Source organism: the organism of the source record quoted next, unplaced genomic scaffold (genome assembly GCF_019419815.1).
Source record: "Pyrus x bretschneideri cultivar Hongxiangsu unplaced genomic scaffold, Pyrus_bretschneideri_v1 Contig16, whole genome shotgun sequence".
In the NCBI taxonomy this organism is placed as follows: domain Eukaryota; kingdom Viridiplantae; phylum Streptophyta; class Magnoliopsida; order Rosales; family Rosaceae; genus Pyrus; species Pyrus x bretschneideri.
Window position 1 is genome coordinate 5967033 of NW_025999457.1, and position 27474 is coordinate 5994506.

General features: G+C 38.4%; 3 protein-coding genes across 3 annotated transcripts; 2 read left to right on the top strand and 1 right to left on the bottom strand.

The window, feature by feature from the left end:
- The first annotated feature begins 1259 nt into the window (after positions 1–1259).
- Positions 1260–13718, top strand: LOC103966930 (zinc finger CCCH domain-containing protein 19). The gene is made up of 10 exons (XM_009380156.3): positions 1260–2778; positions 2859–2938; positions 4734–4921; positions 6715–7636; positions 7741–7868; positions 8200–8259; positions 8337–8387; positions 10379–10449; positions 11153–11307; positions 11470–13718. Exons 1-10 carry the CDS (start codon positions 1544–1546, stop codon positions 13572–13574), a joined length of 4995 nt encoding a protein of 1664 aa, XP_009378431.2. The 5' UTR covers positions 1260–1543; the 3' UTR covers positions 13575–13718.
- A 502-nt stretch (positions 13719–14220) lies between these two features.
- Positions 14221–17430, top strand: LOC103966928. Its single transcript, XM_048581075.1, has 5 exons — positions 14221–14585; positions 14913–15082; positions 15327–15390; positions 16889–16961; positions 17103–17430. Exons 1-5 carry the CDS (start codon positions 14384–14386, stop codon positions 17221–17223), a joined length of 630 nt encoding a protein of 209 aa, XP_048437032.1. The 5' UTR covers positions 14221–14383; the 3' UTR covers positions 17224–17430.
- Positions 17431–19658: 2228 nt separating this feature from the next.
- Positions 19659–21891, bottom strand: LOC103966927 (cytochrome P450 84A1-like). Its single transcript, XM_009380154.3, has 2 exons — positions 20837–21891; positions 19659–20471 (listed from the first exon to the last, which is right to left on the bottom strand). Exons 1-2 carry the CDS (start codon positions 21773–21775, stop codon positions 19851–19853), a joined length of 1560 nt encoding a protein of 519 aa, XP_009378429.2. The 5' UTR covers positions 21776–21891; the 3' UTR covers positions 19659–19850.
- Positions 21892–27474: the final 5583 nt, after the last annotated feature.

Below are 27474 nucleotides of genomic sequence, written 5' to 3' on the forward strand. Positions count from 1 at the left end.
CATTTTTCGGAATGAGAATTCTCTTGCAATTTCATTCCAAAAAAATTCGGAATTTCAACATCCAAATTTTTAAAATGAACTCTTAACATGCTAATGTGCGGACCAACTGACCATTTTAAATCGTAGTGGTCAATTTAGTTTGGTTTTGACCAAAGATTGAAAAAAAAAAAAAAAAAAGATTCCCTCCATAAAAATAGTAGTTCTTACCTTCCTGTACGAGTAGCGAAGAGCTATTGAGAACATTCAATATTTTAAACCGAACTCTTAATAAGCTAATGTACGGATCAATTGGCCATTTTAAATCGTAGTGGCCAATTTGGTTCGGTTTTGAGCAAAGAAAAAGTCAGACAATCTAACTGAACAATAATGAATTGATTTACTTACGGTTTTAAATTTTTATAAACTGAGAAGACGTGACACTTAAGGTTAATGGAACATTGAAGTTATTGATCTTAATTTGAGTTATAATATATTAGTAGCTAAAATTTGAAATTTGATGACATGTTAAAGTTTAAGATAGTTTGATGTACTAAAATATTAAAATATGTAGAAAGGTTGATGACATGTTGGGAGTTTAGGCCCAAACCACTCGAACCAAATCATTCAACATTGACTTGGTTAAAGTTTTCTTGGATTTTTTTTGTCAAAATCTAACAAATTAAATTATTATATGTAATTTGCTTGGATGATTTTTGGTGGAAACCCAACTAATCCGGACCGTATCCTCATTTATCTTAAGATATTAGATAATAAAACCACCATCATGTGAAAAAGAATTTTGTGGAATTGGCCTTTGAAAAAATAATTTAAACATAAATTCCATTATTCCAAGTAGTAAAAAATTTATTAAGAGCGATACTACTTTTTAAAGTTATATGCGAGAGAAAATTGCTGAAGAAAAATGGGAAGGGGGGTTGCAACCCTGATATGGTGATAGTGATACCACATGAGGCAACATCTTACAATAGGAGGTAGTTTATGTTAGATTCTTGTATATAGGTATGTAAAATTGTTAGATTAGCATTACTCTTAATTGGTTGAAATAGGTATTTGATTTACTCGAACCGAACCATTAGTTAAGAGGTTACAAACAGATTTACCGATTATCAATCTATCACATATCGAAAAGAACATTGTATTTTTTAAATATGTAACAAATATAAATTGAACGGTAACGGCACTAAAATTGAAAAGTCGATTGAACGGGAATTATCCCTCATCTATGAATGATTTAGGTCTGGTGTACGTGTGGATGTGTGGCTTTGGAGCTTTTAGTAATTTTACGTAAATCAGCCCACGTCCCAAACCGGCGAACCGCCAAAAAAAACCATTGTTGCTTGCGCCAGTTCTTCTCTTTGGCTGTCGTGGCAGTTGCCTCCTTCTCCTTCGCTACTGCTCGCCTCAGTTAATACAACCGTTTTATTGCGTAACGATAAAACGACGACATATAACCCTTCAGGGGAACCGGGGAGCTTAAAACCCTAACCCTAGCTCTTTCGATATTAGGGTTTTCAATCTCCGATTTCCAATTTCAGTAACTGCCATGGAAGCGGACGAGGAAGATACTTCCAAGGTGAGCGAGCCTTCGATTTCACCCCAAGATGACGCTTTGCCGTTGCCTCACACAGGTGAGGAGCTCCGGAACACCGAGCCGCAATGCTACCCGGAGGCTGTACCCGAGCCCGAGCATGGGGGCTCGGGGCTCAGATTCGACGGAGAATCTGATTTGGTACCGGCTTCAGTAGGGAGAGACGATGGGGATGGGATTGAAGGCGGGTGTAAGGAGGAGGATACGGAAATGGAGGATGTGGTGGAGGCGGTGGTGGTGGCTGATGAGACCATTAAAACTGACGCAGTGGAGGATTTGGGGGCGGCGATGGAGAAGTCTGCTGCTGACGCGGGAGAGAAGTTGGTGGTGGAAGAGGAGACGAATGTGGTAGAAGGTCACGTGACAGAGGAAACGGAGGTCAAGGAGGAGATGCATGTGGCTGGAGGTCACGTGACAGAGGAAACCGAGGTGGAGGAGGAAATGACTGTGGCCGGAGGTCACGTGAAAGAGGAAACTGAGGTTGTGGAGCTGATGAATGTGGCTGAAGGTCACGCCACAGAGGAAACTGAGGTTGGGCATGTGAATGAAAAGGCACTGGATACAGTGGAGAAGTTGTTGCCTGAGGAAGCTGCTGTGGTTAACTTGGACAAGGAGGAGGCCGAGGAGTCTAATGTGGCTGAAACGGCTGAGGAGACTGTGATTTCAATGAAGGACAAAACAGAACAAATGACGGGTGAAGCCAAGGAAGAGGAGATTGAGGCCGAGACAGGGGGAAATGAGGCTGAGACCGAGGTGGTAGGAGGGGAGGACAGGGACGAGGCGGTGGGAGAGGAAGCTGAGGCCGAAGTGGAGCTAGAGGAGGCTGAGGCCGAAGCTGAGCAAGTGGAGGCTGAGGCCGAAGTGGAAGGAGATGAGGATGACGCAGGGGGAGATGATGAGGAGAATGCGGCAGACATGTTGGCTGAGACCGACATAGTGGGAGAGGTGGATATGGGTGATGATGTAATGGAGGAGATAACTGAGGCAGAGGCGACAGGGGCAGCAGAGGAAGAAGCAGAAGAAATGGAGGTGGAAGAGGAGGAGGAGATGAAAAGGGCCAGCAGTGGCGGGAAGAGGAAGCGTGTGAAGAGTTCTAAGGACACAGGAAAACTCCTTTCAAAGAAGAAAATGGAAGAGGATGTCTGTTTCATTTGCTTTGATGGGGGAGAGCTTGTGCTTTGTGACCGCAGGTCAGTTAAACCTTGCTTACTGTTTGTGGTTCTTTACTTCTGTGATTGGTTAATTGATTAGTTTAATCGGTGGTTTTCAGGGGATGTCCCAAGGCATACCATCCTTCGTGTGTTAATCGTGATGAGGCCTTCTTTCGGGCTAAGGGTCGATGGAATTGTGGTAAATTGCTGCAGCTTAAGTCCTTAATTTCTCTTCTTTTCACCAAATTTTTATCGTTTTATTTATATTTGATGTAGTACATTAAGGTTCAGTAGATTATGAATGCACAATATACTTGGTTTTACAATGCATATTTGGGGTTTTCTAGTATGCTTCTGGGTATCCTTTACATGGGATTTTTTTGACCAGATCTAACGGCCAAAAAACTTAATGTATTGGGTACCCTGCAGTGTAGTAGAATGCTCGTGTATATGCAGAGTGCATATTCTTACTTAGTTTAAATGCATTTTGAACAAACATCCATTGGGCACATACTCTAAATGAATTACCTAGTGGAATAGACCTTTAAAACAAGGCCCTTTGTAATCTTGAGGAGGCATTCAGTTTTCTGATCAGTTCTTAGATTTACCTTTGAGAACTTAGGTTTATCTCCTAGCTTCCATTACATTAGATTCTCTTTATTTTTTTACTTATTCTGTGTCTTTGTATGGTTGTTACTTTGGTGCTCATTTATGTGTTTAACATTCTGTTTTGTAGCTTCAAACTGTAGCTGCATTAGTGCTTCCTTAGTGGCAGTGATGATTGAGTCAGTGTTTTCTTAAATTATCTGAAAAATATATCTAAAATACTAGTTTTCGTGATTTTTTTTTTTTTTTTTTCAAATAGATATTGTTTTGCTTAATTTTAGTATCATGAAGTATTGGACAGTTTGTACTGAAATTTCCTGTTATTGTCTAGTTAGAGTTGATTTGGGGCTGCATGGTTGTAATTACCGACCTGGAACATAATTATTTGAGTGACTACTTGTTAATTGTCCTTGGAAGCTTGTGTGCTTTGAAGATAGTAGTTAGTTTCCTAGTGATTTTGTATTTGTTTAGAGTTGTGACTACAAGTACCTGCAGTTGTAAAAAATTGAAATCGTTTACAAATGTATTCTTGAGTTGTTGAGATACTGGTGTTACCAAGAGGAGGGCATTGCTTTTTCTGCAGATAGGGATCAGTTTTTTGTTCCTTGGTTTAGATTTTCTTTTATAATGACAAAGGGAGAAACAATTGCTGATGTCATGACCTATGATCGACAGCTAATTAAGGAATTGAAGGACATGGTGTTTTGAGCACTGAAGTTCATGCCTTCAGCTAACTGTATTCTTTCCGTAATGGCTTTACAGTAAGAATGAGAGAGAGAGTTACAGCTGCTCATATGATTATGTTAGAATATGGAATGGGGACTTAAGTTAAGCAGGTCAAATAAAACTCAAGATTTAGGAGGAGAAATATATCTGACCTAATATCAAGCCCTACTTTGCCAAATTTTGAATTTCGTACTCACTGAAAATGCTACACCCTTCTAAATCTGACCCTCTCTGTATCGTGTACGGTTAAGTTGAAGTAACATAATAAGTACCAAACTCTTACCGAGTGCCCTAGGAACCCATGCTCAGGGAAAGATGAGTCAACAATTTTTTTTGTTTTTGGAAGAAAGGGTTCATGAAAGTATTTATTATTTACATTAGTTCAGACTCTAGCCTTAACCTGGAAGTTATGTGTGTCTGCTTCATTTTTTATTTTTTGTGTGGTTTTAGACTTTTAGTTTATCTAGTAGCCAATGTCTTTTTTGAGAGAGATTGCAGGCATTATGGCTGTATTTTGAACTCTTCATCTTATAAGCACCAGTTCTTTTACATGTGTGACTTGGGTTTCATCACTTAACATCAATATAAAATTGCTTATGTGAATTATTTTAATTCTTTTGGATTGCTGGGCAGTATCTGATGTATTAACAAATGTATTTTAGGTTGGCACCTTTGTAGCAACTGTGAGAAGACTGCCCACTACATGTGTTATACATGTACCTTTTCCTTGTGCAAGGGCTGTATCAAAGATGCTGTTATCTTATGTGTTCGAGGAAACAAAGGCTTCTGTGAGACATGCATGAAAACTATCATGATGATTGAAAAGAATGAGCAAGGAAACAAGGACAAGGTTTGCCTTCTTTCTTTTGTTATTCCCTCATTACTTTTTTATTTCCCTTTTGCTAGCATTGTCATGATCAGGGTCAAGGGTTATATCTTTCTTGGGAGTGTTTTAGTGAGTGAAAGTAGTGTGTCGAGAAATTCATTTTTTGCTACATCCTGAAAAGTCAGTTAGCCAAAAGGAAAAAAAGAAACAACAAAGCTTATACATATGGGTGGTCTTTGTGGGCCTCTGTATGTAATAAGGTTAGTGACTTGGTTTCCATGGTGATTTTGTCCTAGGTTTGTTGCTGTCTGAGGTTTGTCTTGATAAGCTATTTTCCCCTGTTCTCATCTTGTTTTTTGTTTGAGTTCCCTTTTTGCAGACCCTAGTTCACTCGATGAACACTGTTTCCACTTGTTTTTTCTTAAAAATAAAATTTTTGTGTTACCTGTAAAAAGAAGAGAAAAGAAATTAATGAGAACGTAATGAGTTTGTACAAGTCATATATCTGGAATTATACGTTGGATATGTTAATAAATTTAAGGGAAACTAGTTTGATTGAGTATTTTTGTTTTGTAATGTTCTTTTCATTTATAAGAATTCTTTTATTATATGTTGGAAAATATGGCTTCAAGAATAAATCATCTAATTGTAATTCCATGCATTGGTTCGAAAGCTAAGGCATAATAAAGTGTCTGGTTATAATTTTGTGCAAAAATGAACAAGAAAGAAGGGAAGATAAGATATAATGTGGCTGGAAAGCTCATGTGAAATGGTTTGAGGTGTTGCATATGTTCACCCTCGTAGGGATTTTGTCTATCATTGCCTGTGTCGATAGTGCAAATTGTCTTTTCACCCTCTTTTGGCTGACAAAGAGGGGTTTGTTAATAGATGATGATGATTATTATTATTACTAGCATATGCCTACACACTTGGTGTATGTGAACATTTTTTGTTTTTGTTTTTAAAATGGGAAGGAAGGAAGGAGAGAGAGAATGTGGGAGTGGGAAGAGTGGTTTTTGTTTTTTATTTTTTTTAATATTAGATATATGCTAAAATCACATGTAGGTGAGGCTTTAATAAAAAAACAGCAAGATTTAGTTTTGTGAAATTACATTATTGCCCATCTTTTTTTATTTTTTATTTTTTTGGTGATAGAAGTTTATATAGTCTTTTCACCCTCTTTTGGTTGGTTCTATAATAGGTAGTTTAAATTATTTGAAATCTTGATAAATAGCATTCATGACCACCTGGAATGCTAGCATTCATGTATACATGAAAAAGCTGTCCAGCCCTCTGCAGGAAGTAGGATAAACTGCTAATTAAAATAGTGCGGGCTTATCCTTTGATCTTAATACAATTGTTTCTTTATTGAAAAAAAAAGTGTGGTCTTAATGGCGCATATTTTTTTGTTTTCATGCAATTCAAATGACACCTAATCCCAAATTTTCTGTAAAGTCTGTCTAGTGTTTGTTATTCTTATCAAAAGGATGACAATACAGCTGTATAACTATAATTCCAGGTTCTTCCTAATTTATCATGTAGTTTTTGTTGTTTTTTGAATATAAAAGGCTAAACCAGAGTTTTGCTCATATAGATTTACCTCCATGCTACTAATCCTAATGAGATAATTACATTACACACTGTTGTTACTGCTCAAATAACAGATCGATCGTTTAGAGTTTAGAACATTTTGGAACTATTTCAGGAATTTTCTACCTTTAAACCATTTGTCCTTAAACATGTACTATTTTCACTTCACATGTTTAATTGCTCACAGTGGCATTCATTTTATTCTTATTTTTGCTGTGCTTGGGCAGGATGAAGTCAATTTTGATGATAAAAGCAGCTGGGAGTACCTCTTCAAGGATTATTGGATAGACTTAAAAGAGAAGTTATCTCTAACGCTTGATGACCTTGTTCAGGCCAAGAATCCATGGAAAGGTTCAACTGGACGTGCTAATAAACAGAAGTCACATGATGAACCCTATGATGCTAATGATGGTGGAGGTTCTGATTCAGACAACTCTGAAAATTTGGATTTAGTTAACTCTAAAAATAGAAAGTCCAAAAAACGAATGAGAACCCGTGCAAAGGGGAGGGATTCATCAAGACCAGCTACAGCAACTGGCTCTGAAGGCCCATCTGCAGGTGACAGTGCAGGGTGGGCATCAAAGGAAATTTTGGAGTTGGTTATGCACATGAGAGATGGTGACGAGTCTGCATTATCTCAGTTTGATGTTCAGGCTCTCTTGCTAGAATATATAAAAAGGAACAAACTTCGTGACCCTCGCCGAAAAAGTCAGATAGTTTGTGATATAAGGCTTCAAAATATATTTGGGAAACCACGTGTTGGGCATTTTGAAATGTTAAGGCTTCTTGAATCCCACTTTCTTGTAAAAGAGGATGCTCACGCTGATGATCTTCAAGGGAGTGTTGCTGATACCGAAGGCAATCAGTTGGAGGTTGATGGCAACTCTGATACCCCGGAAAAGGCCAGTAAAGATAAGAAACGTAAAACACGTAAAAAGGGTGATGGGAAAGGACCTCAGTCTAATATTGACGACTTTGCAGCCATTGATATGCATAACATTAATCTAATTTTCTTAAGGCGTAATTTAGTGGAAGATCTACTTGATGATCTGGATAACTTTCAAGATAACGTTGCTGGCTCATTTGTCAGAATTAGAATTTCTGGTAGTGGTCAAAAGCAAGATTTGTATAGGCTGGTCCAAGTTATAGGTAATTTATTTGATTAATTGTCTTTCATTGTATTTTTGGCCTGAGCAAAGAAGGCTTAAACTAGCAGAATTGTAAGGTTCATTGTTTAAATGATTCCTGAACAGGTACATGCAAAGGTGCTGAGCCATATAAAGTTGGTAAAAGGATGACAGACATCTTGCTGGAGATATTAAACTTAAACAAGACAGAGATCATTTCCATTGATATCATCTCAAACCAAGATTTCACTGAGGTGATTTAGCATATAACTAACTATTTCATTTCAATTCCAAACTCGGTTAAAAAATAACATAATTGTGGCTCTTAAAGAGACATGATTTGCACATTCTTGTTCTCAAGGGGATGGCCTCTATTAGAAATAACATTAGGAAGACAGATAATGCTTGCCATTGGGCAAAATATGTTATAAGGGAAATGTGACTAATTCTCACATCCAATGGAAAGTGTAGTTTGCTTTGACCTCTTTATTGGGAGAGATTGAAATTTTTTTTCTTTTTTTTTTAGTTTCTACTTTCATTTGGATGTCAATTGTTTGATATATCTCCTTGTTGTTTTATTTTTAGGACGAATGCAAGCGACTGCGTCAGAGCATAAAATGTGGACTTATCAATCGGCTTACTGTGGTATTTCTATATTCTATTGTTACTTTTGTGTGTTGATGTTAATTTTCATTTTGTACTGAGAAAGTTGCTGATTGCAGGGTGATGTTCAAGACAAAGCAACAGCGCTCCAAGCAGTCAGAGTCAAAGATGTAAAACTCTTTCCCTTTTTCCGTTGAAGTAGTTTTCAGGCTTGTTAACTGTTTTCTTCATATATTTTATTTGTATCTTGGACATGTTCCATGTACGCATAGGCTTGCACATGTTGCATGTATGCTTAGGCTTGCACATGTGTCATGTTGCGTCAAAGGTTGATTGGTAATTTTGTACATCGCAAAATTAAGATCTATTTTACAGCATTGGAATTAGGGATGGCTGTAGATTTGATTGCCAGGATAAAGTTTTGGAGTGCACGTAGGAAAGTTATGTTGCACAGAGAGGTAAAGCAAAAGAAAATATGATGATGCCAGGACGATGATGATGGTAAAGAAAATATTATCATGACTGCAATTTTCAGCTGAGTGTCCTCTATAGAGAAGAATTTTCAGCTATGCGTCCTCTATGGAGAAAATTATAATATACTTGATTATAAAATAACAAATTTTAAATTATTTTAGTCGAAAAAAATACAAGCTGTGAACTGCATACAATATAATGGAACTGTATTGGCCAGAAAAAATGCAGAAACCACTGATAAAAGGTAATTAAGAACAGCTTTCCTTCCAACAAGAAATAGAAGATAAAATAAGTAGCCTTTAATCTGCAAAAGTGATAAAGAAAGAGTTTGTTGAACTCCACACGTGTGTTGGGTGACTGGCTCATCGTTGTAAGAACCAGGGCAATAAGGGCCATGGCAAGCAATCTGAACCTAGGTTTGTTTTGTTGTCTTTTTAGGCCAAGTAGGCTTCTTTCTTTGTGTTTGGTTCTCCAACTTTAGGTATTGGCTTGTAAAGTGAAACCTTGCTTGGTATATTGCTTACAACAGTGGTGTTGATTATAGAGGTAATGGGGTCATGGATTCCAAGTTTAATTGACTTTGGTATTTCTTATCTGTACCACACATTAAGACACAACAGAGAATTTTTTGGTGTTATTATGTTTTTCAATTTAGAAGGTATTTGGGGTAGGTTACACCATCACCATGTAATAAACTTGTGTCTAAGGTTGAGTACAAGTTGCTACTAGCACTACGTTGTGATGGTTTTCCTTTCCACTTGTAAGTAGGTCTCTCTCTAAAGGGTTGCATACAAAGCCTAGGTGAAGCAACTTTTTTCCTTTTCCCAACTTAACTGGACATCTAAATGCTATTGATCCCAAAATTCAAGCTTGACGATTTCACTTGCTGAGCTTTGTTAATTAATCAAGCTGTCAATCCTTAATTACCCTTAGCCCCTCATTATATATTTCAAAATGATGTATAACATAGAGTGACATGGCTTAAATACCTTAGCTTGAGATAGGCAGGTGCTTGATTTTTGTAACCCTATGGTTGAAGGAAAGAAGAGAGAAAATCGGTTACAGTGGTTTGGACATGTGAAACGAAGGCCTATTGACGCTCTGGTTAGAAGATGTGATTATGGGACAGACGTTCAAGGCCGAAGGGGTAGAGGAAGACCTAGGAAAACTTTGGAAGAGACTCTAAGAAAAGACTTAGAGTACTTTGATCTAACGGAAGATGTGACACAGAACCGAGCGCAATGGCGTTCTAGGATTCATATAGCTGACCTCACTTAGTGGGAAAAGGCTTTGTTGCTGTTGTAAGGTTGGGTTCCAGATCAACTTAAATATAAAACAATCTCAATGCAATCTTGAACTTATGAGCAGCTCGAGTTCTTTGCAGCCATCCTGTGCCATTTGCTAGCGGAGTTTTAATGTTTTCATGAAGAGATCAAAGACCTAACTTGTCTGCAACATAGGAATATCGGCAAGAACTAGTTGCATTTCCCCAATTAATTTCTAATAATCTCGACCAGATTTGTTCTTTAAAAATGATTGTTTTTGTCTTCCTCTTCTTGGATACAATTTGGATTCTGGCTCCTTTAGTGTTGACTCAACTCTTAATCTTGTAGGTCCAAATTGAATAATTTTCATTGCTTTTCTTTGATGGATTATTAATTTGTTTTTATTTTTTATTCTGATACAGTGGTTAGAAACGGAGATAGTGAGACTCAGTCATCTTCGCGATCGAGCTAGTGAAAAAGGGCGCAGAAAGGAATATCCTTTACTTTTCATGTTTAATACATTTTTGTGCACAATTTTCTTGTGGGGGAGTGATTTTCTGCAGACCCTTACCTTCTAGTTCTACACACCCATATTAATTTTGGCCCTTGATTATCCTTTTTATTCAATCCAATGGCTAGAAAAAAAGACGGGTGTGCAAGAGGTGAAATATGATGTGCAGAAATCTTTTCCCTTTCCTTGGTGCGCGCTGTTTGAATGTGTTGGAACCTTATGCACTACTCTCTTTCCTGCAGTCTGAGCTATTTGGTGTAATTTTATATTTTCTTGCTCTATTCCAAGGCTGTGGCCTTCGATATAAGTTGACCTGTTTCTTATATTAGTGATTTCCAGAAAATTTAAAAACTTTATGTTGGTAAATGGCGGAAAGTGAACTCTCTTTTTCTCTCTCATTTTTTTTTTTTTTTCTCTGCTATGATTAGAAGTAATGAGTGAATTGTGAAGGGATACTTTAAACCAGTTGAGGTCTTCTTTTTCTTTATGTTTTATTTGATAGTTCCTTTTTCATTAGTTGATGCTGAAACACATTTTCTCTGATGATATAAAACAATCTTATTAATTTCTTGGAAAGAAAACCTTAGAACTAGTTTTTATATCTTTTTTAGAGGTGCTTATGTTCTATTTGGTGCTTTAAGATGACTAGGAATGGATATGCTGTAATCCTTAACTTCCTTTTCACGCTTAGAGAGTGTGTAGAGAAGTTGCAGCTTCTAAAGACACCTGAGGAACGCCAGCGTAGACTAGAGGAAACTCCAGAAATACATGCAGATCCAAATATGGACCCGAGTTATGAATCTGAGGAGGAGGAAGACGAAGGAGATGATAAGAGACAAGGTCCCATTCAATTTTTTTTTAATTTTTTTGGAAAATTTTATACCTTTAATTTTGTAGTGCTATTTTCTCTGTCATTAATTCAATCATAGGTTTTTAACTGGAATGATAGTATAATCCAACCATTACTTCAATCATTGATAACATAGCCTTCAATCCATGCAGATAGTTACACTAGATCTACAGGTTCTGCCTTTGGAAGGAAGGGGAGGGATCCAATCTCTCCACGAAGAGGAGGATCTTCTTTTAACGATTCCTGGAGTGGGACAAGGAATTATTCCAATCCGAATCGGGAGTTAAGCAGGAATATGTCGAATAAGGGATTCTACAACAAAGCAGAAAATACAACTGGAGCTGGTGAGATAGTGAACGATTCATGGGGTCAAGGAAGAGACAGAGAAACACTGAAAACAAACCAATGGGAGAAGAAACAAAATATTTCAAGTTTAGAAACAGGTGTTAGGAGTACGCAGTCTATGGTACCATCTGAATCATCTCCTGGTGGTGGCTCGGGAAATTCAGTGGCACATTTCTCCACTGGCATATCGCAATCTACAGCCACCATCAATGATGCAGAAAAAATATGGCATTACAAAGATCCTTCTGGGAAAGTTCAGGGACCATTTTCCATGACACAGCTGCGCAAATGGAACAGCACTGGCTATTTTCCTGCCAACTTGAGAGTTTGGAAAAACACTGAGAAGGAAGAAGATTCTATCCTGGTAACTGATGTATTGGCCGGAAAGTTCCAGAAAGACCCTTCACCGGTTGACAGTAGTTTTCTAAAGGCCCAAATGGTGCAAGATTCACATCTCACACCTGCACATTCTGGGAAGCCTCAAGGAGGTCTCTTTCAGCGGGGTACAGAAGGCCAAGCTGGAGGAGGAAGTTGGGGGTCTCAAAACGAACTTAATCCTTCCTCAGGCAGGGGTACTCCATCATCAGTGGAGGTCCCCAAGTATTCTTCAGATGGGTGGAGCACAACAAACTTTCCCTCGCCTACTCCATCCCGAACTCCATTAGGTGGGGCAAGGGGTCAAGCTTATGAAAGTAATTGGTCACCCACCCCTGTTCATCCAACTGGCTCCATCTTGGGTGGCAATGGAGTGCCGCAACCTAGTACGGTAGCTACTCCAGAAAGTGCACTGCGAGTTTCACTTTCTGGAAATGATCGTTCAAGCTCTCTTCATGGCATTAATGCAGCACCCAAGTCTGAAGGTGGTCCACTTCTGGGCTCCACAAATAGTCTTCAAATGCAGAGTCAAGTAAATGCTTCAATGAATCAAGTGCCAGACGTGAAAAATCTTGTTTCAAATCTGCAAAATCTGGTTCAGTCTGTGACTAGTCGTTCACCCGGTGGTGATACTCAAGGATGGGCTTCTGGTTCAGTTCCAAAACAGGAAATGACTGGTTCAGGCCCAGTATCTGGGAGTGAAACTCAACACTGGACAGGTGCTCCATCCCAAAGGATAGAACCAATTAGTGCTACTACCATGCCTACACAACATCCGGCCCATGGTTACTGGAGTAATGCTCCATCTACCAACAATGCTACCCCGTCTATTAATACAGGAAATGCAGCTGGAAATTTCCCTTCATCAGGCTTCTCTGGTGTTCCCCAGTCTGATCCTTGGAGACCCCAAGTTCCGGCTAATCAATCATACATTCAGCCTCCAGCACTATCACCCCAGTTACCTTGGAGCATGGGTGTTCCAGATAACCAAAGTTCTCTGCCAAGAACGGGGCAAGAGAATCAAAACGCAGGTTGGGCGCCAATTGGGGAAGATCCAAACATGGCCTGGGGAGGACAAGTGCCGGGAAATACAAACATGAATTGGGGAGCTCCGGGACAGGGTCCAGGGTGGGCTGGGCCTGGTCAAGGTCCAGTACCTGGAAATGCAGCGCCTAATTGGGTCCAACCTGCTGCTCAAGGACCGCCTGCAAATCCTGGTTGGGCTCCATCTGGTCAAGGGACAGCAGTTGGGAACACCAATCCTGGTTGGAGTGGACAAACTCAGAATGGAGGAGATAGGTTCTCAAATCAAAGGGATCGTGGCCCACATGGCGGAGATTCTGGTTATGGTGGTGGCAAGCCCTGGAATAGGCAGTCGTCATTTGGTGGTGGTGGTGGTGGCGGCGGCGGCGGTGGGGGAGGAGGTTTGTGGAGAACTACTTCAAAAGTGTGCAGGTTCTTTGAGAGTGGTCACTGCAAGAAGGGCGCAGCGTGTGATTATCTGCACCCGACCAGTAAGAATTTTGGGAACACATAGCAGCAGCTGTACAGTAAATTTCCGATTAAATAGTTTTGACTTTTGCATAAGCCCTTTGTTTTGTTAATCTTCTAGTTACATAACTAGGGCAGTTTAGTTTAGTGTATTCAGCTCTTTCATCAAAAGCCTTATTATTATATGGTATATTTTCTTCTTTTCCTTTTAAATCCTAGTACCCTATAGTTTCTTCATACAACTCAGCATTGTGATCGGAGCCAGCAAGACGGCATGTACACCATTTCCAGTCCGGTGGTCCGGTGGTCCGTTGTAGGGTTTGTTTACACGTTTTTCTGTGTGAGGCATTTCCTCTTTAACGACATTTCCTTTTAAACTCCTATAAGACAAATGTTTGAGTGAGTGATTTTATAGTCCCAAGAAACTTAGGTCAAGTTAGTAAGAAATAAATCATGAATGCTCCGTGTAGACATAAAAAATGAAAGGAATGCGCAAATCTTTATTTGCAATGTGTCATTTACAACTCGGGTGAGTGAAAGAGAAAAACTTATACGACATAAGTAAACCGTCGTAGTAACGTTCGTGTCATATAAGTTTATAAAAATTTACACGTTTTGCCGCTTATTTTGGGACCGTAGGATCAGCACCGAATCGTGGAGGACAATCTAGTGCAGATGACAAGGACGGAAGTGAAAAAACTGAATCAACAAAACAACACCAGAGAAACAGAGAGCGAAGAAAGGAGAGAGCGACAAATAAATAGCAGATGGAGAAATGATATGATTCTCAACCGAATCATTGATTCGATTCCTGAGATAATAATCTGAAAATCTTTGTTAGAGATAGAGAGAGAAATGGATAAGAACGGCGAAGGCGGAGATGGAGAAATCCCAATCCAAAAACCTAACCCCAATCCTATTCTCGGCGGAAGCGGAGGCGGAGGAGGGTCATCGACCAAGGGAAAGTCATGCAAGGGTTGCCTCTATTACTCCTCCACCCAGAAATCCAAATCCAAATACCCCACCTGCGTCGGCTTCTCCAAAACTCTCCAACAAGGTTCTCTCTCTCTCTCTCTCTCTCTCTCTCTCTCTCCAAATTGAGGAATGAATTTGATGGTTTTGTTAATCCAATCACCCAGAAATCAATTCCTGGTGCTTTTAGTTCTGCTACAACATTTACAGGCTCATTTGATGCTTATATTTTTCGTACTGACAAGCAAAGGCTGTGTCTTTATGGAGTATTTTATAGTTAATTTGATGATTGTATCTTTTCGGGTTTTCAATTTTTCGTCATATATATTGAGAGACCATCTGAAATTTTATATTTGTTTTTATGCATCAACAAGATTAAGATATGTTCTTATTTATGGTTTTATATGCCCAGTTCCGAGCTACATTGTGGGAGAAACTGAATTGGAGGCGTCTAAAGCAGACCGGACGCTTGCCGATTTTAAATATGCCTGCGTTGGTTATTCGGTCTTCTTAGACAGAAAAGATACTCCTGCTAATCCACATAATAAACAAGCAGAATTGCCGTTTTGTGTTGGTCTCGAGGTGTTATATCTTGACTCTTATTTCTTTTTCCTTGTTTCTCTAATTGTAAAACTCATTTTACATATAATTTTACACTTGAAGACTGTTCGAAATTTATCTGGTGGAATATCATCACTTTATTATGTAATATCCTTATGTTTAAGTTAAAAGTCTAGTTACATTGATACTTCATGATATTCATACATTTATGCTTACAATCTTCTCATTAACTCGGTTGATATGTGACATAATGAGCTTGTGTCAGGTACTGTATGACAAAAAACCTGCTGGCCATACGCATGCTCCGGCTCCTGCTCATAATACTGAAGGTATATCAAGCTTTTCTTTTTATGTTTCTTTTAACTTTGTTAAGGAGGAGGGGGAATGTCAATAAGGTCTTGATTCCATCAATATTGAACAAATACATCTCTCCCATGGGGCACTTAGTTTCTGATACTAAAATGTCTCATGTTCTAAACCCGTCCTGCAAATGAAATGCATGCCAAAATTCTTGTTAATTAGATTAGTGATGTGACGTTATTTGTCTGCATATACCATGTGTGTGTGTCTCTCTCTTCTCATTATGAAGAGCTCAACTTAGAAAATGTGCAGTGTGATTTTATTGCATTCTCGAAGGGTATGTTTGGTTACCATCAGAATGAATTTTCTCAGTTTTGTTCTTTATTTTGCTCTATAGTTTCTCGCTTGATGTATAAAGTTAGATATATAATTGCTCTAAAAATCCCCGCCTAGCGCCGCCTAGTCACCGCCTCGATTAATCCCTAGGCGTTTGAAAATTAAGAAAGGGCGCCTAGAACTGCTAAGGAGTCCGCCTAGCGCACCTAGCCGTCCGCTTAGCCCGCCTAGACCCGACTAGGCACCCGTCGAGGTTGCGACTCTCACTTATACAAAAAATTGATAACTTTCATTTTGCAATTTATTTTTTCATTAAAATGTAACAGACTTGTTGAATATTCGAATGAACACTCATTATATACTTGCTCCTCATGTTCTCAATATATTTTAATAATTTATAATTTATATGCTGTTTTATTTCGCAATTTATGTATCTCAATACAATTATGTATCTTTTTTTAAGTATAAATAGGCACTTATTTATATGATATGTTATAAATTTGCTTAAATTTGCCTAAGCCCCGTCTAGCCGCCTAGGAGCTAGGCCCCAGCCCACCGCCCAACTGGCCTAGCGTCTTTGAGAGCTTCTTATTGTGTCTATGTAGAATATCCAATAACTCCTTGCCTCACTTCCTAACAGTCGATGGTTTTGGGATAGTGGTAAATCAACAAACTATATCATGGTATTAGAGTCACAAACTGTAGGTCACCTTAATAGATATAAGAACTCGTGAATCCTGATCACCAAAAGAGGGACCCCATGTTGCATGTGTAATCACCCAAAAGAGGTGATCCGCCTGAGGGGGAGTGTTTCACACTGTACCACATTGATTGGGCTATGTATCCAATAGAGCTACATTCACATTAGGTCTCCACTGAACAGCTTTAATGTTTGGGAATGGTTATAAACTGGTAAACTTTACCAAAGAACGAGATCCTGAGTTTGTATCCCTATAATTGCAACTTCAATATATATTGATTTCCACAAGAGAGACCAACATGTGATGGGGAGTCTTAGAAGAATATGAAATAATCGATTAGTTCATATGCTAACAGCTTATGCTTCTTACTGGTGTTTCTGGTGAAGCAGCAAACTTTTTCAATACGTGAATACTAATTGTCAAATTGATTTGAATATTCTTGTAGCATTTACAGCAATCTTGTTGATAACTTTTTATGTCTCCTCTCCAGAAAACGGTCGGCCTATTCCTCAACCTCGAACCTACAAACCAGCACATTCAGCAGGAGATGAATACCTCCGCAGGTAAGGCAGAAACTCGACTTAGCAGTGAATATGAGTTATCACTTGTCAATGACTTTTTTCACATGGTTTATTAATTTAATTTCTGGTCTTGTTTATTATCCTTCACCTTATAGTTCAAAAACTTTATATTTATATGTGCAGGTTTAAGAGGAATGCAGTACTAGTAGCATCAGGTGTTGCTAGAAATGTGAATAGAGTGGGCAACTACGTGAAACAGAGTGTGGATGACATTCTATACCCTTACCGTAGAAGGCCCAAGTAACAACTCTTCCTTTTATTGCAGAAATAATTTCTATACCCTTCATTCCCTCGCTCTCTTTTTTTTTTAATAACAATATAATCATCCGGCGAAGGGACGGGTTTTTTACAGCGGAAATTTGTAATAATAGGGGTTGTAGGTCTGCCATGGTTACACCTTGTTTCAACATTTGTAATCACAAATACAAGACTAGCATGGTTGGTTGAAAAATTTCTCGTGTAACGGTTGGCATTGCTTTCTCTTTTTGTCGGATTTAGTTTGTTTAGAAAACAAATGTATTGAGCTGTAATCCCATGCTAACCAAGTTTCTACGCTAAGGGCACGTTTGATGTCTAGGATTGGATTGAATTAGATAACCGATGGACGGAAGGTATATTGAAAGGTCAACTTTAAAATTTTGTTTAAATTGACTGTAGAAGTCGGAAGGTAAATTTATCCTTTTGCAGCTGTTTGCCTGCAAGTGTGGAAATTATGCCTCGTTTGATTTCTAATTTCTGGGATTGGATTGGAGCAGATAACCCGAATGAATATTGAAAGCGTAAATGATATTCATTTGAGAAGATTAGAAGGGAATTTTTTTGCATCAATCAATGTTACTAAATTTACTATAGGGGAAGAGGGGCAGTTTGTATCCAGAAAGTAGTGGGCTGAAGAGAAATGTCCTAGTCATTGTGTCAATTCTATCCAATTGAGAAACAACATCGATGAAAGGGGGTTTAGACTTAGAAGAAAACGTTTATCTATCCAATTGAGAAACAACGTCGATGAAGGCATGTAGGTGCACTATTACGTGGTAGGGGTTGTAACTTTCTATGAATTTTTCATTTCTCACTCAACGACAGAACTTTACTTATTTCTTTTTCCTCTTATTTTAAAGATGATTGGAATGATAAGTTTATTTGATGAGTAATCGTTCTTCTACCTTGAAGTTGGACTCAAAAAGCTATAGCTAAACAGCTGCATAGAATGTCATTGGCTGAGGTTTATCCTTTCACCTTCTACCGACATCATAGTTTGCATTGCGCAATTGCTAACGCATTCTAATCTCACAATGTCCATTTCTCAACCACTTCAATTAGCTAGTTATATTATTTGCTTATCTACGTGTCAAAGGGTCGGCAAACTTTTAAGGGTTTTCGTCTAAATGCAACCGTCATTTGTTGAAAGCTATGCTATTGATTTATATTATCTTTCGTGTAGAAGGAAGGAACCGAACTCAAAATTTTATTTCAACGGTCATTTGTTGAAAGCTATGCTCCTATTTATATTATCTTTTGTATAGAAGAGTGGAATCGAAATCAAGATATTTATTCCAACATTAGGGAAGGAAAAAAAAAAAATTACCTAGACCAATAGTTAGTTGATAACAATATTGTTAATTTGAGCTTTGTATCATCACAATATCAAATTAATATGTTACCACCTAATGGAACAGTTTATGAACCCTACAAATTTAATTTTTTAGGATATAAACCAATATTCTATATGATGAAGTCTTTGTGTGATCAATATTGCATATCAAGTTCATCAAATTATGTTGTGAGATCATAAATTTGGTATAAATTTACGAAAGATTCATCTTGATCAATAACCTCAATCCATTATCTAACACCATAAGCGTCTTAGCTTACTACTATTTTGCTATATAGTTTGACGAAAGATGTTTTTCCAGGACTTCAACAGTCCAACATTAAAAGTACATCGCCACTTGTTTGTCAGGGAAGAGATCCCCTTCAGATCTCTCCCACCAAGTCCTAGAGATCCGGACCCTTGAAATTTGATCTAACTACTACAATTATTATAATTTTTAGAATAACCTCTTGTTTGTGGCCGTTGAATCAAATTTTAAGAATCCGGATCTTCGGATCCTTAGGATTTGGTGGGAGAGATCTGGATGGGATCTTTTCCCGTTTTGTCTTCGAAAAACTGACTAAAAGATACAAGGCTGAGCCACAAAGGACAGAAAGGCAACAAAGGTTAACAAACAACCACGCATATATTTATATTAAATATTAACGACATAGCGATATTACAAAATTAAAAATGATTATTACAATAATGGATAATGCTTACATACTCTCCTTGGGATTGGGAGACGAGGTCATTCCTCCAGTTGCAAACAACGTATCTTTAACATAGATTTTTTTTTTTTTTTTTAATAATTAGAACCGTTCAATCTCTTAATCTTCATTTTAAGATCATCCCTCCAAAAAATCATTTGAAGGTGATCGTTTAGCCATCCAAATATATCAAATAAATCATAAGTGTAGGTATCAAGTAACATATTCATGAAGAACCGTTGATTTATTTATACATTTGGATGATGAAACAATCAAAAATTCAAATTATTTTTTGTAAGGATGATCTTCAAATGAAGATGAAGATATTGAACTGTTCCAATTATGAAATTTCTATGTTGAAGATATTGTTATTTGCAATAGAGGAATAATGAGCTCGTCCCCCATGGGTAAAGCAATAGTATTATCCAATTGGTAAAGAGAGACCAAGAACATAACCAACCCTTATTAGTTAAAGTACCTTTACATAGAGAAATTTACTCATCGATCACTGATTTAAAACCAAGTAATATTTCATCATCATCGTCTCCTCGTCTACTTGAAACTATTAATTCAAAGGGGGCAATTCAACCTGTAAGTTGGCACAGCAACAAGCTGAACCGCTTTTGGTGCAGTCAGTCCAAACACATCATTCATGTCAAGCTCACTAGGCTTCATCCCACCGGGCAACTCCCATGCAAAACAATGAAGCAGATGAGCCACAGCCATCTCCAACCCATACAGCCCCAACGCCATTCCCGGGCACGACCTCCGACCAGACCCAAAAGGAATAAACTCGAAGTTACTCCCTTTGAAATCAGGCGAGACATCGTCCAGAAACCTCGAGGGTTTGAATGTTTCTGGCTCGTCCCATGCAGTCGGGTCACGAGCAATAGCCCATGCATTGATCCAAACCCGTGACCCGGCTGGGAACGAGTAGCCAGCCACAGAGGTGTCTTCCACGGTCTCGTGTAGGAGGAGAGGGATTGGCGGGTGGAGACGGAGGGATTCTTTGACTGCGCATTTGAGGTAGGTTAGGTTTTCGAGGTCGGTTTCCTGGAGCCTACGGTTCAATCCAACAACATCAGTGAGCTCTTGTTGTACTCTTTTGAGATCTTCTGGGCTCTTCATCAGCTCTGCCATTGTCCATTCGATCACTGATGCAACCGTTTCTGTTCCACCAAACATCACATCCTACGTATATATGGGATAATCGTATTATTTAGTACTAAATCAATCGGAAATGATAAATATAGTAATAATTAAGTACATGAATTCCTTATCAGAATAGTTTTCTCTCCTAATTCCTTACAAAAATAGTTAACAACAAATACTTAAAATCAGATTTGTTTCTTAAAAATTAATAAAGTGCATTTATTGTTCTAACTTAACCACTTATTGCTATGTGTTTGAATTTTATCATTAGAAAATCTCGATGATATTAGAAGTATATCTCTCACACATAAAAATTGTATATTATTTTTGTTTTTCTCCGATGTGTGACTATACACCAACAAATATAACGTGTTAAGAAAATTTTAATTGTCAAATATACATACCATAATAAGTGCTTTGATATTGTCTCTGGTGAGCTTGCAGCCAGAATTGGGGTCGTCACCTTCCTTTCCAGCATCATCACTAAAGTAAGCTATCAATTCGTCCACCATATCTGTATCAGCAGCCTCACTGTCATCCTTATTCTCCATGTTTGCTTTCCTCTTAGCCATGTGGTCGTCGATGATCTTGTCGATGAAAACATCTAGTGATTTACGTGCCCTAGCCATTCTGTCCTGAAAACCCTGTGCATGAACCCAACCCAACCATGGCAGAAAATCCTGCATGTTAAAAGCTCCAAAAAGCTTTGAAAATTCTTGCAAAATCTTCACAAATTCGCCTTGCCCTTCATGTGATCTTGACCCAAAAGCCGCCCGATATGTTATGTTCCTCGTTAGAGCGAAAACCAACTGCCCGATATTCACCGGGGAGCCGGTTTTTCCCGCCACGGTTTGGACCATCTCATTGACTTCCTCGCGCACCGAAGCCCATGATTCAGCCCGTTTTCGGCTAAATAGATTAATGACGCAAATTTTGCGCATGCGACGCCAGAACGGGCCGTAGTTGGCAAAGGCCATGTCCGCCCGATCGTAGGTCAAGTAAGATAGGGCAACGTTGGCAGGCCGGTTGGCGAATGAGCTGTCTTGGACTTGGAGGATTTCGCGGGCCGTATCAGGAGTTGATACTGCAATAATATGTATAGCCCCCATCTGGAGATGGAGGAGACCGCCATATTGCTTGGCCAAATGGGCCAAGCCACGGTGGGTAAGTTGGTCCGTCATAAGCATGTTGCCGATGATGGGCCACCCTTTTGGGCCTGGCGGATATGGGAGTTTCCGGCGGGAATTAAACAGGAAAATCAAGGAAATGACGAGGAGAAGAAGAAGAATAAGCAACATGGGTGAAGATTGCAGGGATTGAAGAGCTTGGCGAAGGAGTTCCATGGCGTTGGTTGTGTTGGGAAAATGGGGTTGGTGAGGTTCGTATAAACAATGAGAGTTCTTATATAATTGATAAGGGATCTGCAGCCTTTAATGAGGAATGCACTAATGTGGGAAGTAATAACTGGCGACTTTGGTGGTGATATCTGCTATGTATTTTATCTTGCAAACGTCACGCGTTGTTTTGTGTATATTGCCAATGGGAATTTTGGATCCACTTGTCTGGAAACAGATTATACCCTATAGTTAATTAAGGAAATAATTGACTTTTTACAAAAGAAGGAAGAATAATTTGAATTCTTACCATTTTTGTCAAATATGCTAACTAGGCTAAAAGACATTAGATGCTCTCTAAGGGAAATGTCATATATGACGTTGCTTTCTAGTTGTCTTTTTTCACCGCAAATAAAGATAGACTTATATGGTTTGAATTTAATTTTATAATGCATGAGTGTTGTTGACAACTAATATCAATTTAAATTTTTTTTTAATAATTAAAGTAACTATAGGATGGTTAGGACCAATATATTTATAAAATAAATATTTGACACATAAGATTGTAGGTACTTAGGTCATCAATTATATATAGAAACGCAGAGGTCACTATTCTTTTTAAAGCAGTGTGATGCTAGATCTGTTACAGGGTTATAGCTGCTATGGTCGTCGATGATCTTGTCGATGAAAACATCTAGTGACTTACATGCCCTAGCCATTCTGTCCTGAAAACCCTGTGCATGAACCCAACCCAACCATGGTAAAAAATCCTGCATGTTAAAAGCTCCAAAAAGCTTTGAAAATTCTTGCAAAATCTTTCACAAATTCGCCTTGCCCTTCATGTGAGCTTGACCCAAAAGCCACCCGATATGTTATGTTCCTCGTCAGAGCGAAAACCAACTGCCCGATATTCACCGGGGAGCCGGTTTTCCCTGCCACGGTTTGGACCATCTCGACTTCCTCGCGCACCGAAGCCCATGAGCCCGTTTTCGGCTAAATAGATTCACGAACGCAAATTTTGCGCACGCGACGCCAGAACAGGCCGTAGTTGGCAAAGGCCATGTCTGCCCGATCATAGATCAAGTAAGATATGGCAACATTGGCTGGCCGGTTGGCAAATCAGCTGTCTTGGGCTTGGAGGATTTCGCGTGCCATATCAGGAATTGATACGGCCATAACATGTATGACCCCCATCTGGAGATGGAGGAGACCGCCATATTGCTTGGTCAAATGGGTTAGGCCACGGTGGGTAAGTTGGTCCGTCATGAGCATGTTAGCGATGATGGGCCATCCTTTTGGACCTGGCAGATATGGGAGTTTCCGGCGCGAATTAAACAAAAAAATAAAGGAAATGATGAGGAGGAGAAGAAGAAGAATAAGCAACATGGGTGAAGATTGCAGGGATTGAAGAGCTTGGTGAAGGAGCTCCATGGCTTTGGTTGTGTTGGGAAAATGGGGTTGGTCAGGTTCATATAAAACTATGAGAGTTCTTGATATAATTAATAAGGGATCTGCAGCCTTTAATGAGGAATGCACTAATGTGGCAGTGGGAATTTTGGATCCACTTGTCTGGAAACAGATTATACCCCAGTTAATTAAGGAATTAATTGAATTTCGACAAAAGAAGGGAAGAATAATTTGAATTCTTACCATGTCTAAAGGAGATGTCAAATATGTTAACTAGGATTAAAAGATATCATGGTATTCTCTAAAGGAGATGTCATATATGACATTTTTTACCACAAACAAAGATGGAGTCAAATGCCTTAATTTAATTGTTTAATTCATGAGTCTCATTGACAACCAATAGGATTAAAATTGATTTTTAATTATTGTTTAATAATTAATGTAATTATGGGACCAAATATATTAATAATAAAATAAATATTTGACACATACGATTGTAGGTATTTTGTCATCGATGAGATACAGAAACTCAGAGATCACTATTCTTTTTACAGCAGTGTGATGCTAGATCTGTTACAGGGCTTTAGCTGCTATGGTCATGGCAATTTGATGTGAGAACGAACAATTAGTAAACTGAATGGAGCAAGAAAATGTTGATTCACAGTTGACCTTGTTTTGCTTCCCTTCTGCTATATTTGAGAGGCAAAAGAGGAATAATGATATTGTATCAATGCATGGTTGCGGATAAATCCCAGTTGCCCTTACTTTGAGCCCCTGGTGACCCGTGATGAAAGAGATAGATCACTTTATTTATGATGGATTGCAGAGTTCTCTCGCCACTGGGGCAGCTCTAGTTTTCTGTGATCATACCTTGTACCCCTAAATGTCAAAATTTTCCGACACGAGTTCTCAGATCAGTCAATGAAAGCTATGCTGAACAAGTGTATCCTTTATGTACCAACTGACGAAGGCGCAATGCTTGGGCAGAGAAGACGACGACTTGAATATATCCCTTGTCCGCATTGTCCCCAGGCCACTTGAATATATGTATTAATTTGCTATGTAAGTGAAACTATGACCTTTTATTTTTATTTTTGGTAATTCAATGGGGATAAACAGGTAAGTGGTGGATTGTCTAGTGTGTCGTTAAGTGAAGAAAAGGGGGCTAAACAGCCTCAACCAACTGACTTTCTGTCAAAGAAAGATCGAAACGCAGCGGAATAATTAGAAAAGCCTTAAACCTGAGTCTAAAACTTAAAACACACCAAGAACACAATCTCTAGAATCATTACAATTTACAACAGAGTAGACATGAGGTGACTTATGACGCTGAAATCGTCTTACGTTGGTGTGACAAGTTTGTGCAGGAACTTTGAAGTGACTGCGTAAAATTTCATTGACTGCACCTGATTGAATGAATTTTCAAAAGTCATTGTGCTAAACACATGTTCACTATTCAAGAGTCATCCATCAAGTCCTCAGTTGCTGAGTTGAACTAACATGATCAAATCTTCGAACTGTTTTGAAACACAGGAGGGCTGAGCAGGGGGGAAACTTCGGTGCAAACAGTTATCACGCGGTGTATGAGCGTCGCGTAATTTGAGAGAGAGAAAATTGGATAAATAGCAAGTTACACAGTAAAATCCTCCCGTGAATACTCTTGTAGTCACATGTTCGTTTGATGCATACAGTAAAATCATATGATTGAGTCGAGAGAAGTAAAACTTCGATGCATATATATAACACCATAAGAAATTTAAATCCAGATTCAAACATCACCGAATCCATAGTTACAACACAGAAATTACGAATTTTTAAAAATTAAACACAAAACTAAAAAATAGGATAATCAAACTCAGAACTTTGGGCACACGGATAAATATATTCTATTTGACCTATAAGTCCCTTGCTAGGATGTGGAATCCCAAACACATCTTTGTGGTGGCTGGAGTACCGGAATGTCACACCGAACAGCAATGGCAAGAATTTTTTGAAGCTCATGCGCATCTAGAGCAGCTGCGATCCGAGCGGAACCAGGCCAGGTTTTAGGGTGATCTGCCAGCTTAAACAAACACAAGTTCAACATGTCCGCCTCATCACATACATCAACAACTTCCATATTCATGAGTGCCGACGCCTTCTCGTTGGCTAACTTAAGTTCTTCTTGTCTCCTCATGTCCTCCAGCAGGGGATGATCAGCCATCTGCTTATGAATAGCGTACTCTCTCAAAGTACGAAGCGAAACTGGTACAGCTTGTGTTGCATCCATTCTAGGGTTCAGAAAATAATTAATAACATTTAATCAGTAACCTTATTTTGATTCAAATAAACAATTAAATTCCTGAAAATTTGAGTAAAACCAAAATCTATACCAATTACATAAAACAAAGAATTCACCATGTATGCCAAGTTAACTGATTTAGTCTAGGGTTTTTGCAATATATATTAACAAGAAACTTTTATATACAACGCAAAATATCCTTGTTCATACTATAAAATTAGCATTAAGACATTTAACAGAATAAAAATTGAACATACATACCTCTTATATTTTGGCGCTAGAGAGTTTCTTAAACTTCAACTTTCAGTTGTCCGATATGATGCAGAAATATTGAGTTAGTTGATTTCATTCGTAGATGGGTAAACCCTCTATATATACATCACAAACCTTGGCTTCAAGGATTAGGATTCCTTGGAAAGTGTGGAGAGCTAATTTACGTTTAATTATAATACTTGTAGAACAAGGTTTCCTAGCTAGGGCTTTATTCTATCGGATACCTTATTCCATCGTGAGACCAAATAGAGGAAAAAATAGTAAACAGGTGGTGGCGAAGAAGGCGAACGGAAAGAGTGGTCAAGGGGAAAGGCTTAGGGTTTACCACAAAAAATATATGGCGATCGAGTTTTGTATTTATTTTAGGCCTTTTTTATTGACACCCCACAATGTTACGAATACACCCTATTTTCTTTTATTTGGTCTGAATTTCCTTTTTTACCCTAATTTAAATTAGATAAAAACAAACAAACAAAACCAGCACCACCTTCATCATCTGAAAACCTACTCCTTCTCGATAGCCCCCCACCATGGCACCTCCATTAACAAAATGATCTCAAATATACCAAAACATATGCCGACTTACAATCAAACTAGCCAATAGTCTCATAGAAAGTCAATTCCTAGTTGACACAGAAGGATTGCTTCTCTACAAGTAGCATTTTTCAAATTTTCCACGGCCATCAAGTTGGTATCCCTGATTAGGCTGATATCGACATTATAAAATTCAATTTTATGGTATTTCATGTCTTGCAAAATATTAGCGGAAGTGAGAATTCTATAGAGAGAGAGAGAGAGAGAGAGAGAGAGAGAGAGAGAGAGAGAGAACGGCAAGAAAGGGGGTGGCTATCATTGGCCAACACCAACAAGGAAGGTGGCAGAAGGGTGAGCAATTGAGATAGGATGTTAGAAGGTTTTAATTTCTTAACTATTATAAAAAGGTGGTCTAAAACAATGAAAGGGCTAATATTGGAATTTTAAAGAATAATTTTGAAATTGGGGTGTACTCGTAAAATTATGGGGTGTTAATCAAAACACCCTTTATTTTATTATTATTATTTTTTACGGATAACACCAAAGGAAACGTGGGGGGAACAAATTAATTTAGGATGAATAAACAAATAAAACTAGTAACAACACACTTCCTCTTTCCTTTCAGTCAACATCGTGTATAATTTAAATTTTTGTCAACGTGTTAGTCCTTTTACAAATTACACAGTTTTTCATATTTAATCCTACTATGTAAGGTTAGTGATATTCTTTTTCACTTGTAAGTGAGAGGTTTTAGGTTCGATTCTCGCCAAACGAGAATTTGAACCACATTATTGCTAACTCATTATGAGGCTAAGACCACCTCCTCTCTTGTAGATAATATCATTTGTTCAAAAAGAAAAAAAAAATCCACTATGATAGGGTTTACCTTGTTTACACAAGGGTATTTTAAGACTAATTAAAATAATGCATAACTGTTAAAAACTCAGAGATGGGTCTTGAAAGACCCTAGGAAATGAGGAAAGATCAATATACTAGGCTCACAGGCCAACCCTAAGGACCGAGTGCTACTCTAATGACTATCACTAATGACCACTCAAAGCTCTGGATTTTCTATCGACAAAAGGGAACAAGCAAGAGACTTATTTTTGACCGCTCAAGTCAGTTGATAAACATGATAACTTTATGGCACAAAGCTTCAATGGCAGGTCTATCTAAACGTCAACTCCAAGACACAAAATTGACCAACAATAGA